The sequence below is a fragment of the Oncorhynchus kisutch genome, linkage group LG30 (assembly GCF_002021735.2).
Source record: "Oncorhynchus kisutch isolate 150728-3 linkage group LG30, Okis_V2, whole genome shotgun sequence".
NCBI classification, from domain to species: domain Eukaryota; kingdom Metazoa; phylum Chordata; class Actinopteri; order Salmoniformes; family Salmonidae; genus Oncorhynchus; species Oncorhynchus kisutch.
This window is the reverse complement of record NC_034203.2, coordinates 6,890,489-6,908,718: the sequence shown is the minus strand read 5'-3', so window position 1 is coordinate 6,908,718 and position 18,230 is coordinate 6,890,489. Positions and strand designations below refer to the sequence as shown.

At 41.1% G+C, this 18,230-nt stretch overlaps 2 protein-coding genes and 1 long non-coding RNA gene across 5 annotated transcripts in view; 1 reads left to right on the top strand and 2 right to left on the bottom strand.

Annotated features, from left to right (window-relative positions):
- The window catches only part of LOC109875020 (ATP-dependent zinc metalloprotease YME1L1), a 59,352-nt gene extending 42,242 nt beyond the window's left edge, over positions 1-17,110 (bottom strand). For all 3 annotated transcript variants that reach the window (XM_031810799.1, XM_031810800.1, XM_031810801.1), the window contains exon 1: positions 16,794-17,110. In XM_031810799.1, coding sequence (XP_031666659.1) covers positions 16,794-16,826 — 33 coding nt within the window. In that variant the 5' untranslated portion in view covers positions 16,827-17,110. The remainder of the gene's footprint in view (positions 1-16,793) is intronic.
- Positions 1,487-6,338, top strand: LOC109875021 (chromosomal protein D1-like). Its single transcript, XM_020467146.2, has 2 exons — positions 1,487-1,615; positions 2,545-6,338. Exon 2 carries the CDS (start codon positions 2,602-2,604, stop codon positions 3,478-3,480), a length of 879 nt encoding a protein of 292 aa, XP_020322735.1. The 5' UTR covers positions 1,487-1,615; positions 2,545-2,601; the 3' UTR covers positions 3,481-6,338.
- LOC116358650 (uncharacterized) lies at positions 10,137-16,787 on the bottom strand. The gene is made up of 2 exons (XR_004206424.1): positions 15,813-16,787; positions 10,137-13,769 (listed from the first exon to the last, which is right to left on the bottom strand). It is a non-coding gene; the product is annotated as an uncharacterized LOC116358650 (long non-coding RNA).
- Positions 17,111-18,230: the final 1,120 nt, after the last annotated feature.

Genomic DNA, 18,230 nt, shown 5'->3' with positions numbered 1-18,230 from the left:
TTGCCTTCAAAATAAAAGTCTGCGTTAAAACGCTATGTGTATGATACGAAATCGATATGTTTTTGCTGCTTTACATAGTCATGGTGCATAATGTTCAAATTGTTACAAAATGATAACTACTAAACTAAAGAGAATGACTACTTTATAGAAGATAAATAATATTATAAAAAGTGGAGCACAATGAAAAATGGCTGTTTTTAATATGTAATTTTATGATATGTGTATGACTGGTGCTACGCTTAAATGTGTGTCTTGGTTCTTACAGATCCTATCACGGTTATAATTTATTTCCAGTTTGCTTGAGTTGTATTCCTGGATGATAATATGTCCTAGTCACTAGTGTCTTAAAGCCTCATGCGTTTTATCCTAGCTCTGAAACCATAACACTATGTGCTGTGCCCAGGAGTTGTCTTGCCATCTCTTGCTAATAAATACAAATAATTTGATAATTCAGAGTTTGTGACTATTTACCCATGCAACAGGACATAGCCGCCAATGCAGTTCACTGTATAAGGAATACATATTGAACTGTAAAGGAAAACGTTTACTACACCTCTCAGCTAAAGTGAGGTGCAAGACTCAATAGGGTCTCCACCAACCAAATATGTTTAGGGGATGGTGTCGTATGGACTGTTGCTGGATTTTTACTCCACCGCCTCCATAGTCCCCAATGCAATACACTGTATTGGACTCCACTACCGGTCTCAGCTAAAGTGGGGTGAAAAAGGCTCAGTAGGGTGAGTTTGAACAAAAAGCGAAGTCATAGGAACGCTGGTCTTTTACTGTGGTCAAACAGCTTAAAATGGGGTGACAGGTCCCTATACGGTTCAAGTATAGCCTTGAACCGTATGTGTCATAGGACACATATATTGTCATACCAAAATACTTTAGAATTTAAAAAGACATATCTTAGAATCTTCCATCTGGTGGACACTTTGGAAAAAAATACAACACACAATATTTTTATTCAAAAAGTCAAGAGAGATGCAAGTAAAGTTGGTCCAAGAAAGCTAATTTTATTGATAACAAATATCACAATGAAGTTAATTAATCAAATTGATCATCAACAGTTACACAGAAGTTTCAAATTAGGTTTCAAGTTTTATTGTCACATGCACAAGTACAATGGGTGGACTAAAAGGCCAGCAACACAGTAGTATTCAATGCACTATGAAATGACACCTTATATACATTCTACAGATCCTACTGAGTATTCCCTACAACATTTTTACTGCTGCACATAGAATAACATTTGCTCTATTCGCCAATATGTATTTCATACAGTGATTTCCATTGGGGGCATTTATTTGACCTTGGAACATGTTTTAAAACCCCACATTTATGCAAATGTAACTTAAATATTAACACATGAATCATTGTTAATGTTTAGACAATTATTATTAATATATCATGAACAAATACAGGTTATTGACACTAGTGTACTATTACGTGGGGGACCTTTATTTAGAAAAAGTTCGAAATTCTGTGACCGGAAATGTTTTATTATTGTTGCTGACGAAACGCTGATAAAGATTTGTTACTTATTATTCTCAGACGGGGTAGCGACAAACAACGACATAGAAACCATCGTGGTGAAAATAAGGTTTCCCCCAAGGTAATGCATGAATACCGTGTATTTTTATTCAACTAGACGTCAACTAGCAATAAGGCTAACAGCATGCGTCTCTAGCTAGTTGGCTAGCTAGAATAATTGATTACCCAACCCAGTTTGCGTCATTGCCGTGTATGCTTTTCTTTGTTTAGCCTAAAATGTTGTCGGCACTGTTGTGGCTAGTTAGTAACGTTATGAACGAGCTTGCTGTGTAATGTGGGTTAAAATGTAGTTATTAGACAACTTCTTGGTAGCTAGCTAATATCAGTAGCGCTAGATAAACGTGCGTTAGAAGAACCTGTCTTCTGCCATAAATCCTTTTCTCATCATGCTGTTGCTTGTGGAAAAAGTGTCCTTGTGTGGGGTGGGATTACAAAGTGGACAAATGCAAACGCATTTGAAGCCATTTAAAAACGTACATTGTCATAACTAATATCAATTGTTTGTATTAGCGTCACTGCAGTCGTAGCCCATTTCATATGACTGGTATCTTTTACATTGATCTCGACAGTTTATTTTCGTTCGGTGGTTGCAATAAGTAGGCTTTTCTTTTCGCTGACGGTTTTTATTGAAGTCAATTCGGCCCATGTCTCATCAGGGTAACGTGTTTCTGGGCTGGAAACGTTATATAACAATAAATTGTCATTGCATGCCACTAAATTCAGCATTACGTTTAAATGCCTGACTTAGCTCCCCTCGATAAAACGGAGTAATTATGTCCGGCGGTGGAACAGGAATTTCAACTGACACAATATAGGCCTAAACAAAAATCACACATTTAGGGTAAAATTTCTGCTCACTTGATCTATTCTTGACCATTTTGTTTCTCTTAATTATACAACCTGTTGAATTTAGGTTTTCAACGCAATGGAGGGAGCCGTGAAGAATATTTGTTTTAAGTAACCATGTGAATGTATTTTGCGCCCCTGAAGATCACAGGTCCATCTGAAAAGAGCCAGGTTGAGAGAATAGAAGGAAAGGAGATTAAAATGGAGGTGGAAGAGGCAACCAAGTCTGAAGAAGTGCAGGTGGATGCGGCTGGCAGCGAAGAGAAGTCAGATGAAGCTTTGTCTAATGGTAGCCACACAACCCCTAAGAGAAGCAGGGGTAGGCCCCCCAAAAACCGACCCGTCTCTGAATCAGATCAAGCCTTATCCAACGGTAGCTCCACAACACCTAAGAGGGAACTGGGTAGGCCCAAAAGATCAGTCACCGAGAAGGGAAGAGGTAGGCCAAGTGGAGCCTTTTCTAATAGTAGCACCACAACACCTAAAAAAGGTCAGCCAAAAGGATCAATCTCCAGGTTCGGTGCTAGCCGCATAACACCTAAGAGGGGAAGGGCCAAAGGATCAGTGTTCACAAAACCCAAGATGCTGAAGGTTATAGGCAAGCCGTCGCAAGGCCAACCCAGTAAAGTGGTTGACCCCCCCCCTAAGAAGTGTGGCAGGCCCTTTAAAGTTAAATCAAAAAGGGGTAGGCCAAAGAAGATCCTAACACCTGAGGAAGAAGAGGAGAGAAAGAAACTGGAAAGTCAGCCAAAAGTTTTGAAGCCACTTGGAAGGCCACGCATCTATCCCCGCAATGACCCACCAGTCACTGAGCCTAGAGGAAGAGGCCGCCCATGCAAGTCTGAGGACAAAAGGGGTGCTCACTTGCGGAAACCCCCCAATCCCAAACCCCCCATCTATGATGGTCCCCCACGGAAAAGGGGCCGTCCCCCTAGTGCAGCAAACAAAGATAAGATCGAGGCAGAGCAAGATGAGGCCAACAGTGAACCTCCAGTCAAACGATCCTGCAACTCCAACGAAAATTGCGAGGAAGGATTTCCTCCAGTCGAAGAGGACAGTGAAACGGGAAAGGTGAACTGAGGAAAGTGAAACCAGAAAGGGGAATGGAGGGAAGCGGATGAATATACAGAAGACACCAAGAAGCCAGTTACCCCCAGTGACTGCAGTAGCTTTCTTGGGGCCATAAGCAGGATGTTTGGCGACAGCCCGACCAGAGCAAGTACTCCCCACTTCATAGCTTTTTTTGGGGGGGGGGGTAATGCAGTTTTGTATTGGGGTGATCTCAGTTATGAATATAGATAATGCACCTTCGCTTGTCTGATTCCATTCTTCACCTTTATGGGGTTAAAATGGTTAGCCTTATTGTTGACCTGGACCATGCAACTTCCAATTCTTTCTCTGCATTGTTGGGAAGGGCCCACAAGTAAGAATTTCATTGTTAGTCTACGCCTGTTTATGAAGCGTGTGACAAATACATTTGATTTGAACCCAACATCTCTCAAATTTCTACATTTAAATGTACAGTTTCACAACTTGAGGGGTTTGTTCACCAATTGAATCCTTGTAGTTTGCTTATCAATGTTACTCCTCAGAGCATTTTATGATTTAGACTTAAGTAGTTTTTTTTTTTTTGACTGTCAGTCCTGATCACTAGGCCTACTTTGACAACCAGTGGAGTAGCATTTAAAACAGGACAGCTTGAGATTTTTTTTAGATTTTAGTCTGTTTTCAATCATTTTCTTTTGACATTTTAATGTGTTCATTGTCATAAAATCTGGTTGATTTACAAAAATGTTATAGTTGTGGATGACTTGGTTTCACAGACCCTGGACAAATGTTATACACGTTTATGTAGGCTACATGTATTGGGCTATATCATGAACTCTTGACCATTTGAAATTCGAGTATAAATGCATTCCTTTATGTATCCACCTGTCAATTTAAACTCTGCCACTGACCGACTGCATTATACAGTGGCAAGAAAGTATGTGAACCCTTTGGAATTACCTGGATTTCTGCATAAATTGGTCATAAAATGTGATCTGATCTTCATCCAAGTTATAACAATAGACTGCTTAAAATACAATTTCTCATGACTTTATTTTCACACACCATGTAAACATTCACAGTGCAGGGTGGGAAAAGTATGTGAACCCTTGGATTTAATAACTGGTTGACTCCTTTGGCAGCAATAACCTTGACCAAACGGTTTCTGTAGTTGTGGATCAGACCTGCACAACGGTCAGGAGGAATTATGGATCATTCCTCTTTAAAAAACTGCTTCAGTTCAGCAATATTCTTGGGTGTGAACCGCTCTTGAGATCATGGCACAGCATCTCAATCGGGTTGAGGTCAGGGTGTATTTTTTTCTGTTTAAACAATTCTGTTGATTTACTTGTTTTGGGTCGTTGTCCTTTTGCATTACCCAACTTCTGTTGGCGGACCTTACATTCTCTATCAAATGTCCAACTTGGGAATACATTTTTTCATCAATGATAGCAAGCTGTCCAGGCCCTGAGGCAGGAAAGCAGCCCCAAACCATGATGCTCCCTCCACCATACTTTACAGTTGGGATGAGGTTTGATGTTGGTGTGTTGTGCCTTTTTCTCCACATAGTGTTATGTTCTGTCCGTCCAAACAACTCAACTTTAGTTTAATCTGTTCACCGAATATTTAGCCAGTAGCGCTGTGGAACATCCAAGTGCTCTTTTGATAACTTCAGACATGTTGCAATTTATTTTGGGACAGCAGTGGCTTCTTCCATGGTATCCACCCATGAACACCATTTTAGTTTAGTGTTTCACGGATTGTAGACTCGGCAGAGTTGTTAGCATGTTCCAGGGATTTCTGTAAGTATTTAGCTGACACTAGTATTCTTAACCTCATTGAGTATTCTGCACTGTGCTCTTGCAGTCATCTTTGCAGGACTGCCACTCCTAGGGAGAGTAGTAAGTGCTGAACTTTCTCCATTTATAGACAATTTGTCTTACCTTGGACTGATGATCAAGGCTCTGAGATACTTTTGTAACCCATTCCAGCTTTATGCAAGTCAACTATTCTTAATCTTTTGAGAGCTCTATTGTTCAAGCTATGGTTAACATCAGTCAATTCTTGTGAATAGCAAAACTCCAATTGTGAGGTTAATTTTTAATAGGGCAGCTCTAACCAACATCTCCAATCTTGTCTCATTGATTGGACTCCAGTTTAGCTGACGCCTGACTCCAATTAGCTTTTGAAGTCTTTAGCCTAGGGGTTCATACTTTTTTCCAACCTACACTGAATGTTTAAATGTATTTTTGTCTATATTGAATACAATATTTTGTGTTAGTTTAAGCACTGTTTGTCTTGACTTAAATGAATAGATTAAATGTATGCAGAAATCCAGGTAATTCCAAAGGGTTCACATACTTTCTTGCCACTGTATAGCCTAGAGGATATCTATTGAGATACTGTATTTTCCCATATTGTACATCAATCCACTGTACATTTCACATTTGTTTATTCATCCTTTTTACTATGTTTTTGCTTAGCTGTATTAATTTACTTTAGTTCGCTCCTCAATTCATGCACCTTGGTTGGAGTGAGTTCCCTTCATATTGCAATACTGTACCAAAAGTGACATTTGGGTAGTGCAATCTGCCATGTTCTGAATCGGGCTAATTCTTGTCACTGAGTTTTAATCAAGTAGGCCTAATTTTAGTAGGGCAATGCATTTGTTTTTAATTTGGTCTTTTCTCATACAGCTTTGTAGCTTGAGCCCATCTTTCAAATCCTAAATGACCCATGTCAGCAGTTCTGGTAGGTCTGTGATTGTCTAGGTTGAGGGGAATTTCTGATTAATCCAGAACAAGGTCTGTGAAACCACTGAAGGTAACATGAATGAGTTGTTTTCAGAGTGTGTAAATTGTAAGTTTACTGCAATAAAATGTCAAACTTTATTACAAGTGGTTTTTAAATGTCAATAAAGCTCTGGCTTTCGAGTGTATCGAATTACATGTTAAATTGTGAGCCAAGTCAGCGTCCCTGGAGCTGTTTAATTTGACCTTTTTAACTAGGCAAGTCAGTTAAGAACAAACTCTTATTTACAATGACTGCCTACCCCGGCCAAACCTGGACGACGCTGGGACAATTATGCGCCGCCCTATGTAGAGGTGAATGCATACCGGCAGGAGATGTACCTGTGATGTCACATCAGCAGCCCCCTGTGCATGGGTTCACTTCATGCTGCTCACAGCGTGGTAGCCACGGGACCAAAACAGTGGAAAAGTTGGGCCTCCCGCTTTAACGCTCTTCGTTGTGGAAATTAACCCACTTTCTGCATCTACGTCCTATCGCCGAGTCTACCTTTTATTTAAACTTACTGTGCCGGTGGACAGGACGGTTAGTCTCAAATTACCCCTGTTAACCACCTTTTAGATGGTCATTAAGACTTCCCAACCAGGTCTGTTGTAGACCCACTTACTCTGCTAACCTTGTCAAAATAAAAGTCCCCCACAAGTTATTCCTTTTGCCCACATTATGGTGCGTGACGTGCTGGACTTACGTGTAAGCAGAGGAAGTGGGTCGGAAACACATACATTCCTTCAGATACGGTCTCAAATTCACCATTTTAAAATGACCCACCGGCACAGTAACTTTCAATTAGATTTGATTTCACTTCTGGCTTCCCACAGGCTTTTTGTGCAACCCAATACAATAGGCCAAATACCGTCAGTCCCCGTGTACCGGTTCGTACATAACATTCTCCATTCAGACTGCAAAGGCGACGATTTCCTCAACCCGATTAAATGTCGAGAAGGTGAAAATTAAAACGGGGGGGGGGGATTATGCATACATTTTTTATGAAACCACCATGCTAGAGAGTGGCTAATACCTAGGAATGCTAGTTTACCCATCAATGCGGAGCGCAACATTAGGATTAACCATTAGTGTGGTGGTGAGAAAAAATGGGGTTTCATAATGAAAGTATGAGTTTGTCTCCGCCTTCACCATTAAATCAAGCTGAATAAATTGGAGCCTTTATGTACGACCGGGTCCACGGGGGATACGAGTGTATAGCTGGCTTCCAGGGTTTCCGTTGCAAAAATGTGCCGGACATTTGACCAGTTGCATTTTAAATTTACCGGACCCATATGCATTGGGTGTGTAACCTGATTAGGACATTGTTGGGTTCTGAGAATATGAAATGTTACATATTCATGCCACTGATGGAGTGATAAGGTTGGGGGTCTACAACAGAAGTTAAGGGTTATAGGAGGAAGGTATATAGTAGGAGGAAGGTATATAGTGGGTGCAACTAAACTTGGAATGTGTTGATTGCAGGGAAGCGATTACATGTGGAAGGCATTGATAAGGAGAGAGGGTAATGTATAACGTTTACATTATGTCAGGATATGTTAATTGTTAGCGATCAGGGATCCTCTGGGAGGAGAAGAGAGTCTGGTATCAATAACCATGACAGCCTAGAGTTGGGGAGGAGTGAGCACTTTGGGGTAGAGGTCAGGTCAGATGAAGTGAGGAAGAACCGATATCACTAAGGAGTGATTGAGACTGGAGGAGGAGACTCAGCCTAGGAGAAAGGGTTAAATATCAGTGCTTGTGTGAAATCGTCTAAATTACAGCTGTAACGACCCTTTGGGAAGAATTAAACTAGTGTCCGAGAGTTATTTACTCTGAAAAATAAGAACATAACGTCCACCCACGGTGCTCATAATGACAAATCACATTTAGATTATGGTAATTAATCTTAACCGAACATGCAAGTCAACAATGCTTTAATGCGTGTCCTTACTGCGCACTGTGAAGATGTTAGAATAAGGCCTTGTCTAGACTTGACAGTTCATGCAGCTTTAATATTCTGATCATGGAATTCCGAAGGCATCATGTGTCTACACCTACATTTAAATGTGTCTACCGTGTTAACACTGTGTCCGGATTGGCTTTTCCCGTGCTATATTCAAATGCCAGTATGCATTCTACAGTGGAATAGATAACATATTATAAACATAGCTGATGGCAGTAGCTTACTGCGTTGATGCTAGCTAGATACAGTAATGTCAAAAGGGCTTGCAAAAGGTTCCACCTCCTAAAGTGGTCAGCCAGATCTGAACACAATCAGACCATAAAGTGACTTTCGTGCGTCTAGACCGGTCTTTTCAATGCAATCTTCGATTCTGGTAGCAGAAGTCGCATGTAAGTATCAAGTGTAGACACAACCTAACTGTCCACATTTACTTTTCCTAAGCCAACAAGACAAGTAACGAAGAGCAAAATCACTAGTCTATGCATAGGTGGCGGTGCATGAGTTAAATTTGCTTCCCCAAACTTTCACCATAAAAATTTACTTTTATAATGAAGCATTCCATGCATCATTGCATTTGCAGACTTATGCAAAATAGCTTACTATTTGTAATGTGATGAGTAGATTGGACGTCATAATTTAGGCAATGCTTAAATTGTAAATCAGGAGATGCTGAAACAAAGTAGGCCTAGAGTTGCACATAGATTAGTTGTTATTTTATTATTGGGTCCGGGAAGAATTTGGCCTTTTAGAATTGCATGAAATGTGTTCATAGTCATTTTATGACTGGAGACTTTCTTAATACCTCACAATGGCTCTGAAATCAATACAAAACGGCCACCAGCCTAGGTGTGTGGAGACATACAATATTGTGCTAGAAAAGCTTTCACTCAACCAATGATGTGCAGCTTGTTTTACTTGTATTCATTTTTTTTCTCCACCCAATAGGCTTATTTGGAAGTTGATCAAATATTTCAGTAGCCTACAGTCAGATTTGAGTATTCTCTCAAGAAGGAGCCAACCTGTGTTTTCCCGCAATTGTATTTGAAATATTGCGAAAAGCTTGTTCTGGCTGCATACTGTCCACTGACAGATTTGATGAGCTTTCCTGGGCTATATGCCTTGTGATTGGGTTACAATTTTTGTACTTTTACCCCCTTTTTTCACCCCTTTTTCTCCCCAATTTCAGGATATCCAATTAGTAGTTACAATCTTGTCCCATCGCTGCAACTCCCCTACAGACTCGGGAGAGGGGAAGGTCGAGAGCCATGCGTCCCCCAAAATATGGCCCTACCAGCTGCACTGCTTCTTGACACTGCTTGCTTAAGCCGAAATTCAGCTGCACCAAGGACAAGGAAATCCCGTCCGGCCAAACCCTCCACTAACCCAGACAATGCTGGGCCAATTGTGCACTTCGTTTCATGGGTCTCCCGGTCACGGTCAGGTGTGACACCCCCTGGGATTGAACCTGGGTCTGTAGTGAAGCCTCAAGCACTGCACCACTCGAGAGGCTTGCTAGGCTTTTATTTATTTTTTTACATTTTTTTTTACAGATGCCATTGGTCCTCTGGATAAATTATAGGCATACTCCTGGTGGACTATTCTGAATTATTTCATTTATTTCTGAACAGAGTAGTAATTCTATAAGTTTGGAAAATGTATTTCAATTAAATCCGCTCCTCCAGCACCCTTTCGCGGCTATGATTATATAAAGAAATAAATTAAGTACAACGCTGGAGAGATGAGTTGCAGGCTCAACTCTAGCAGAGATCATAGAAAATAAATGTCATACTAGTTCTGCGCGCTTCTCCCTCACCACAGCAACGGCCATGCATTGGTCTCAAACAGGCTATATGTATCAGACGCGGGCTGAAAATCTAGGTTCACATTACGTTTTTTTCAGGGGGCAGGAAAATTAATGAGAAGGCAACTCGAATGAGCTCTGGTTGCTTTTATTATAATTTTTTACATTGAAAACAATGACTTTTTTTCTCTCATGTAGAGGTACCAGATCCGGTCAAATAGTTTCCGGAACGAAACTGTCCTGTTCCGGAAGGATCTGGCTCAAATTAACCACTGCATTTAGCCAGGCTAACAATAGAACTCATTCACAGTTTGCAAAAAAAGTCTGTTCAATGATTGACTGAGCGCGTATAGCCCTGGGCTATAACATACGTTTCTTCTTTCTTCGCACAGGAAAAATACATTTCAAGCAATTCTACTACACTTCATGACTGGTAGACATGAGCAGAATCTTTTTTTAATATGACAATTTACAGGGTAGCCTAATCTGCTGACACTGACAAACAGATCATATAATAGGCCTACGAGAAATGGAGGAAAATATTGTCTAAAAACAAACTTATGTGGCACTGACCTAACAATGATAGAGTGAACATGCGCAGTGCGCACTCACCGGGGGCTATGGCTGATGCTCTTCGCTGGTGCCAATAAGATAGGCCTACTGTTAACTCAATTAAGTTGAGTTAGCTTCGTATTTTAAAAATGGTCTTAACTTTACAGCAATAACATTGTTTGGAAAGCAAATGGCTTTCCCACAATTTATTTATATTGCGATATGCCTGGCTGGCTGGGCCTCTACTTTTCACGGAGAGTCGCAACTCAACAATTATCTATTAAGTATTTGCTGCGTGCGCTGCCTTTCCTTCCGGACTGTAGGCCATGTGATTTAAAACAATCCACAGCTTATTTTTGTTTAAGGCTAGGGGAAGCTAATGATCCCCTGTGCCCAAATCATGCTTTAGTAGCCTATTTTATTTATTTATGTATAGACAGGAGTACTGTAGGCTAAATTAGGCTATATCAGTTTGGCAATTTACTTAGGGAAAGCTTCCCCTAGCCTTATGGACGCGGCGCCTATGTCAATCGGTCAGCTTGTCGTGAAAGAGACAGCCCAAACAGACTCTGGGGACAGCTGTGAGAAGATAGATCCCAAATTCATACAACCAGTAGGCCAAGGTACATAATAAAAAATTAAGCAAAGAATCTGACGTAACAGCTCAGAACGTTTAAGCTTAAAATGTTGATAAACTATTATTTATTATTATTATAGCAAAGCACACAAGGCAGTATGGAACATGCAAGTGTGCATTTGGCTACAGGACAATGAACGTTGAAAACCAATAGAACATGAGAGAAATAGCCTAGTGGTTTCAATGGCATATGGGAATCTTTATAAAATAATTGCATTCCCTGATATGGTCGGATTTTGCCTAGGCTACTTTGAAAGCAAGGTAAAACATGCCTCATAATATATAGTAAAACGTTCAGGTTTCACTTTTTTTTAAGTAGCTATATGTTTTCAAAATGCATACTGCCTCCAGCTCATTGCAAAGTGGTGTGTCGTGCTGATGAAGCCGGTCTTCTTAATAAAAAGCTATTTTTAATCGTGGCCAAAACTTTTTAAAACACAATTGCATTTACACTTTACAAAAATGAATGCAACAATTTCAAAGATTTTACTGAGTTACAGTTCATATAAGGAAATCAGTCAATTTAAATAAATTCATTAGGCCCTAATCTATGGATTTCACATGACTGGGAATACAGATATGCAGCTGTTGGTCACAGATACCTTTAAAAATATATATATATGTATGGGTGTGGACAAGAAAACCAGTCAGTATCTGGTGTGACCACTTGCCATAGAGTTGATCAAGCTGTTGATTGTGGAATGTTGTCCCACTCTTCAATTGCTGTGCGAAGATGCTGGATATTGGCAGGAACTGGAACACGTTGTCGTACATGTTGATCCAGAGCATCCCACACTTGCTTAATGGGTGACATGTCTGGTGAGTATGCAGGTCATGGAAGAACTGGGACATTTTCAGCTTCCAGGAATTGTGTACAGATCCTTGCGACATGGGGCCATGCATTATCATGCTGAAACATGAGGTGATGGCAGCAGATGGCACGACAATGGGCCTCAGGATCTCGTAACGGTATCTCTGTGCCTTCAAATTCCCATTGATAAAATGCAAGTGTGTTCATTGTCTGTAGTTTGCCATAACCCCACCATAGGGCATCATGGTGACATCAGAAAACCGCTAGCCCACACAAAACCGGGATTCATCCATGAAGAGCACACTTCTCCAGTGTGCCAGTGGCCATCGAAGGTGAGCATTTGCCCAATGAAGTCAGTTATGACGCCAAACTGCAGTCAGGTTAAGACCCTGGTGAGGATGAGCATGTATTTGTGCTTCCCTGAGATTGGGTTCAAGTCTGAGCTCTGGCTGGGCCACAAAGACAATCAGAGACTTGTCCCGAAGCCACTACTGCGTTGTCCTGGCTGTGTGCTTAGGGTCGTTGTCCTGGCTGTGTGCTTAGGGTCGTTGTCCTGGCTGTGTGCTTAGGGTCGTTGTACTGGCTGTGCGCTTAGGGTCGTTGTCCTGTTGGAAGGTGAACAATCACCCCAGCCTGAGGTCCTGAGTGCTCTGGAGCAGGTTCTCATCAAGGATCTCTCTGTACTTTGCCCCCATTCATCTTTCCCTCATTCCTGACTAGTCTCCCAGTCCCTGTCGCTGAAAAACAGCCCCACAGCATGATGCTGTCACCACCATGCCTCACCGTAGAGATGGTGTCATGTTTACTCCAGATGTGATGCTTGGCATTCAGGCCAAAGAGTTAATTCTTGGTTTGATCAGACAAGAGCATTTTGTTTCTCATGGTCAATCCTTTAAGTGCTTTTTTGGCAAAACCAAGCAGGCTATCATGTGCCTTTTACTGAGGAGTGGCTTCGGTCTGGCCACTCTACCATAAAGGCCTGATTGGTGGAGTGCTGCAAAGATGATTGTCCTACTAGAAGATTCTCCCATCTCCACAGAGGATTCTGGAGCTCTGTCAGAGTGACCATCGGGTTCTTGGGTCACCTCCCTGACAAAGGCCCTTCTTCCCCGATTGCCCAGTTTGGCCGGGGGGCCCAGCTCTTCCATTTAAGAATAATGGAGGCCACTGTTCAATGCTGCAGACAATTTTTGGTATCTTTCACCAGACTTGTGCCTCGACACAATCCTGTCTCGGGGCTCTACAGACAATTCCTTCGACCTCATGGCTTGGTTTTTGCTCTGACATGCACTGTCAACTGTGAGACCTTATATAGACAGGTGTGTGCCTTTCCAAATAATGTTCAATCAATCTAATTTACCACAGGTTGACTCGAATCAAGTTGCAGAAACATTTCAAGGATGATCAATGGCAACAGGATGCACCTGAGCTCAATTTCAAGTCTCATAGCAAAGGCTCTGAATAATTATATATATTTTTTATACAATTTGTAAAGCTTTCTAAACCTGTTTCACTTTGTCATTATGGGGTATTGATGAGGATTTATGTTTTTAAATCCATGTTAGAATAAGGCTGTAATGTAACAAAATGTGGAAAAAGTAATGGGGTCTGAATACTTTCCAAATGCACTGTAACTGAGGGATTGTCTCCTTTCATATCTGGAAAAGGACAAATTAGTAAAGGAGAAACTGATGCTGCAGCATTGCTCATCTTCATAGATGAATCCAGTCAACATGGGTGTCTTGATAGAGGTCAGCTGGTGAACCTACAGTAAAACAAATAAAAAGCATACCTGATGTTAGACTATCACTTCTTTTTGAGAATGAAACAAATATTAAATTCAAAGTCTGCTACCTCAGTTTGTATTTGCCATGCAAATGAACTGAATCCCCCCAAAACATTTCCACTGCATTTCAGCCCTGCCACAAAAGGACCAGCTAACATGTCAGTGATTCTCTCATTAACACAGGTGTGAGTGTTGACGAGGACAAGGCTGGAGATCACTCTGTCATGCTGATTGAGTTTGAATAACAGACTGAAAGCTTCAAAAGGAGCGTGGTGCTTGGAATCATTGTTCTTCCTCTGTCAACCATGGTTACCTGGAAGGAAACACGTGCCGTCATCATTGCGTACTTCAAGGAGAGCGGTTCAATTGTTGTGAAGAAGGCTTCAGGGCGCCCAAGAAAGTCCAGCAAGCGCCAGGACCGTCTCCTAAAGTTGATTCAGCTGCGGGATCCGGGCACCACCAGTACAGAGCTTGCTCAGGAATTGCAGCAGGCAGGTGTGAGTGCATCTGCATGCAGTGAGGCGAAGACTTTTGGAGGATGGCCCGGTGTCAAGAAGGGCAGCAGAGAAGCCACTTCTCTCCAGGAAAAACATCAGGGACAGACTGATATTCTGCAAAAGTTACAAAATGATTGGACTGCTGAGGACTGGGGTAAAGTAATTTTCTCTGAATCCCCTTTCCGATTGTTTGGGGCATCCGGAAAAAAGCTTGTCCGGAGAAGACAAGGTGAGCGCTACCATCAGTCCTGTATCATTCCAACGTTAAAGCATCCTGAGACCATTCATGTGTGGGGTTGCTTCTCAGCCAAGGGAGTGGGCTCACTTACAATTTTGCCATGAATAAAGAATGGTAACACATCCTCTGAGTTTGGTGATGAACAATTCCTTTTCCAGCATGATGGAGCACCTTGCCATAAGGCAAAAGTGATAACTAAGAGACTCTGGGAACAAAACATCACTATTTTGGGTCAATGGCCAGGAAACTCCCCAGACCTTAATCCCATTGAGAACTTGTGGTCAATCCTCAAGAGGAGGGTGGACAAACAAAAACCCACAAATTCTGACAAACTCCAAGCATTGATTATGCAAGAATGGGCTGCCATCAGTCAGGATGTGGCCCAGAAGTTAATTGACAGCATGCCAGGGTGGATTGCAGAGGTCTTGAAAAGAAGGGTCAACACTGCAAATAGACTTTTTGCATCAACTTCATGTAAGTGTCAATAAAAGCCTTTGACACTTATGAAATGCTTGTAATTATACCTCAGTATTCCATAGTAACATCTGACAAAAATATCTGAAGACACTGAAGCAGCAAACTTTGTGGAAATTAATATTTTTGTCATTCTCAAAACTTTTGGCCACAACTCTATATGGTAGTCATATTGTACAATTTGTGTCTCCCCTTTTTCATGGTCATGGCTAGAAGGGATCCAGCTTTTGAAAAATGAATGTCAAATTTAACTTTTCATAGTAGGTTAGGAAAAGGGTAAGCTAAAATGCCATAAAAATATATGTTTTGAAGTTAATTTGCTGGATCCCTTCTAGCCATGACCCCTTTTCAAAGGCCAAGATTACATGGTTGCATTCAAGACAAGGTCGTTTTTATCTGTTTACAGCACCAGGCTATTCTGATTCTGCTAATGTTTCCAGTCAGTGTAGTGGAATTGCATGAAAAGTTTAACAAAATACACATTTTTTGCAATGGAAATAAACTCCTCTGATATAGCCTATAGGCCTACGCGCTCATTAATAGCCTAAATTATGAATAGCCAATCTACTCATCACATTAGGAATAGTAGGCTTACATCAGACTGCAAATGCAATGATAAATGCATGCAATCAATCCTTTGTTACAAAAGGTGATTTTTTTTATGGGGGATGGGGGGGGGTCCCCAAAAACTTGAAACTCACGCGCTGCCTATGTAAGAGAGACTGCAAGCTATCTAGCTAGCTAATGTTGGCTGACTTAATAGAATTGGGGTGAACACCTTGTTATAGCAGCGGAACTCGAAATCGGACTTACCAGTTGGTTCCGGTCTTGACGGGCAAAAAGGTTTCTTCGCTTTTCTGACAGTTCTTGAGTCTTATCTCGTTGTATTTTCCCGTTGTCTTTTGTACCTTGTTAGAGCAACCAAATACAGCACAGAAATGGACTGTGGTGATGAATCAACTAGTTTTAGGAACCGTTAGCACGCAGCTTGGGGTAGCCTCTCAGATGTGGTCGAAAGAATTGATTGTGTGGTTTTACAACATGGCCGCAAGGAGGCGTCATATGTCAACTCCCTGGCCACACTAAAGCAATTTTGGGCTGAAGAATCCGTCTATCGTCTGCACAAGGGCTTGGAAACCACCGCACTAGTTTAAGCACCGCCTTTGCCAAATCCTGATTCGTCCAAATAATGGAAGAAAACCACAAACTACTACTGCTCATAAATTACACAATTATACGTCGTGAGCGTTGACAGATTCTCGCCGTTTCATCTGTCCACCAGAGATTAATAGCAGCACCAAAATAAGAACTCGTGATACTGTTCGGCAGACCACTGACCTCAATGTAACAAGCTATCCACCTGGTATTACAATAATAGCATAAACTAGCTACAATTGAAGAGTTGCTTCTGTTTCTGGGTCTGCAGAAGTATGCAACTCTTGGCTTGTATATACACAACTTTGACTTCTAGCTGTGCTAGCTAGATTGTTGCTATTACCCAGGAAGAGAGCAGTGCCTGACTGGCTGAGTTTCTAGCATTTCTGCTTTGCTGCAGCGGCAGACACATTAGCCTAGGCTAGCTAACGTTTGCCGGTGAAAGTATATTTTAAAACCCTGGTGAAATTGACAACATATCCCTTACAAACTGCTCAATAACTATCTCATGAGAAGAAACGACTGACAGAGATAAGGTTAGCCTTGCACAACTATGGCTAGCTAACGTTAACTGGTAAACATTCAACACTCAATGGCTAGCTAGTTACTCTATTACATTAACGCTAGCTACTTTCTTACCTGTGGTTGGACTGTTGTTGACAAGGAAAACATTTCCAATGTCGCTCTTAGACAGGCCAACAAATATGTTTCAACGTTCCTTTCCGAATTCTCCTTGTTTCTCTGTCTGTGTTCCTTTAGCTAATGTTACTGAAACTCCTGTTCAATGTGCGATCCACCCATTTAGCTTGTGAAGTTCGCAAGAGGAAAGCTGCTCATTTTAAAGGTCAACCGGATATTTTTCTTTTTGACAACCGGAGTAAATTCGCTGGCTAAAGGCTTAAAGAAACAACCCTTAAGGGATAGTTCACCCAAATTAAGACATCTTATCATAAAGTGTGGGTCATGACCAATGACGTATACCAGACTGTAAAAACATATAAACCCTGGATTGCTGATGCTATGCATTGGCCATTGAGAGGCTGTCCTCCATACGAATGAATGAAATACTAAAGTATTTCAATTAAATACAACATTATATAGTATCTCCTCCTTGTCAAGAAAAGCACATGAGCTAATTATAATACACAAAGTAAGCAAAACAATCAAGTCATTCCAACATAGCCTAAAATGATGAATAAGATACTAATGAGATAGACCTATATAAGCAATAGGCCTATACAAATTTAGAAGTATAAACTATGGCATAAGGGAATGATGAGCGGATAAGAGGCAATCCGTAATTTCTATTAAGACATTAATGAGCGAGCAAAGATGGACGTAGTCAATATAACTATTTGTTCAGCACTTTTGAAATGTACAGTGACAGAATTCCGAACACAGGTCGTTTTTACAGTATTCTCCCTGTACACCAAGTCAGAACCGTAGGATAAATAAAGGGGGTATATAAAGCAGACAAAGAAAGCTCTTGCAATATTAAATGACATTACTCTAAAACAGGCTATAGGCTACATGTGCACCACAAAGTCAGAACAGTAGACTAAGTTCTGAGGGGGAAAGGGACCAAATTATTAGGGTAAGGCACATGGGCTACTAAAAGCTTACTACACAACATACACTTAGTATTACTTTCTTAGCTACAGTATACAGTACCAGTCAAAAATTCGGACACTGCTACTGTAAGGGTTTTTCTTTATTTTTTACTATTTTCTACATTGTAGAATAATAGTGAAGACATCAAACTATGAAATCATGTAGTAACCAAAAAAAGTGTTAAACAAATCAAAATATATATTATATTACAGATTCTTCAAAGTAGCCACCCTTTGCCTTGATGACAGCTTTGCACACTCTTGGCATTCTCTCAACCAGCTTCACCTGGAATGCTTTTCCAACAGTCTTGAAGGAGTTCCAGCATAGGCTGAGCACTTGTTGACTGCTTTTCCTTCACTCTACGGTCCAACTCATCCCAAACCATCTCAATTGTGTAGAGGTGGGGTGATTGTGGAGGCCAGGTCATCTGATGCAGCACTCCATCACTCTCCTTCTTAGCGGAAA

What these genes read in the sequence shown, in the direction of transcription:
- LOC109875021 (XM_020467146.2), top strand. Translation starts at nt 2,602, where the DNA reads ATGGAGGTGGAAGAGGCAACCAAGTCTGAAGAAGTGCAGGTGGATGCG.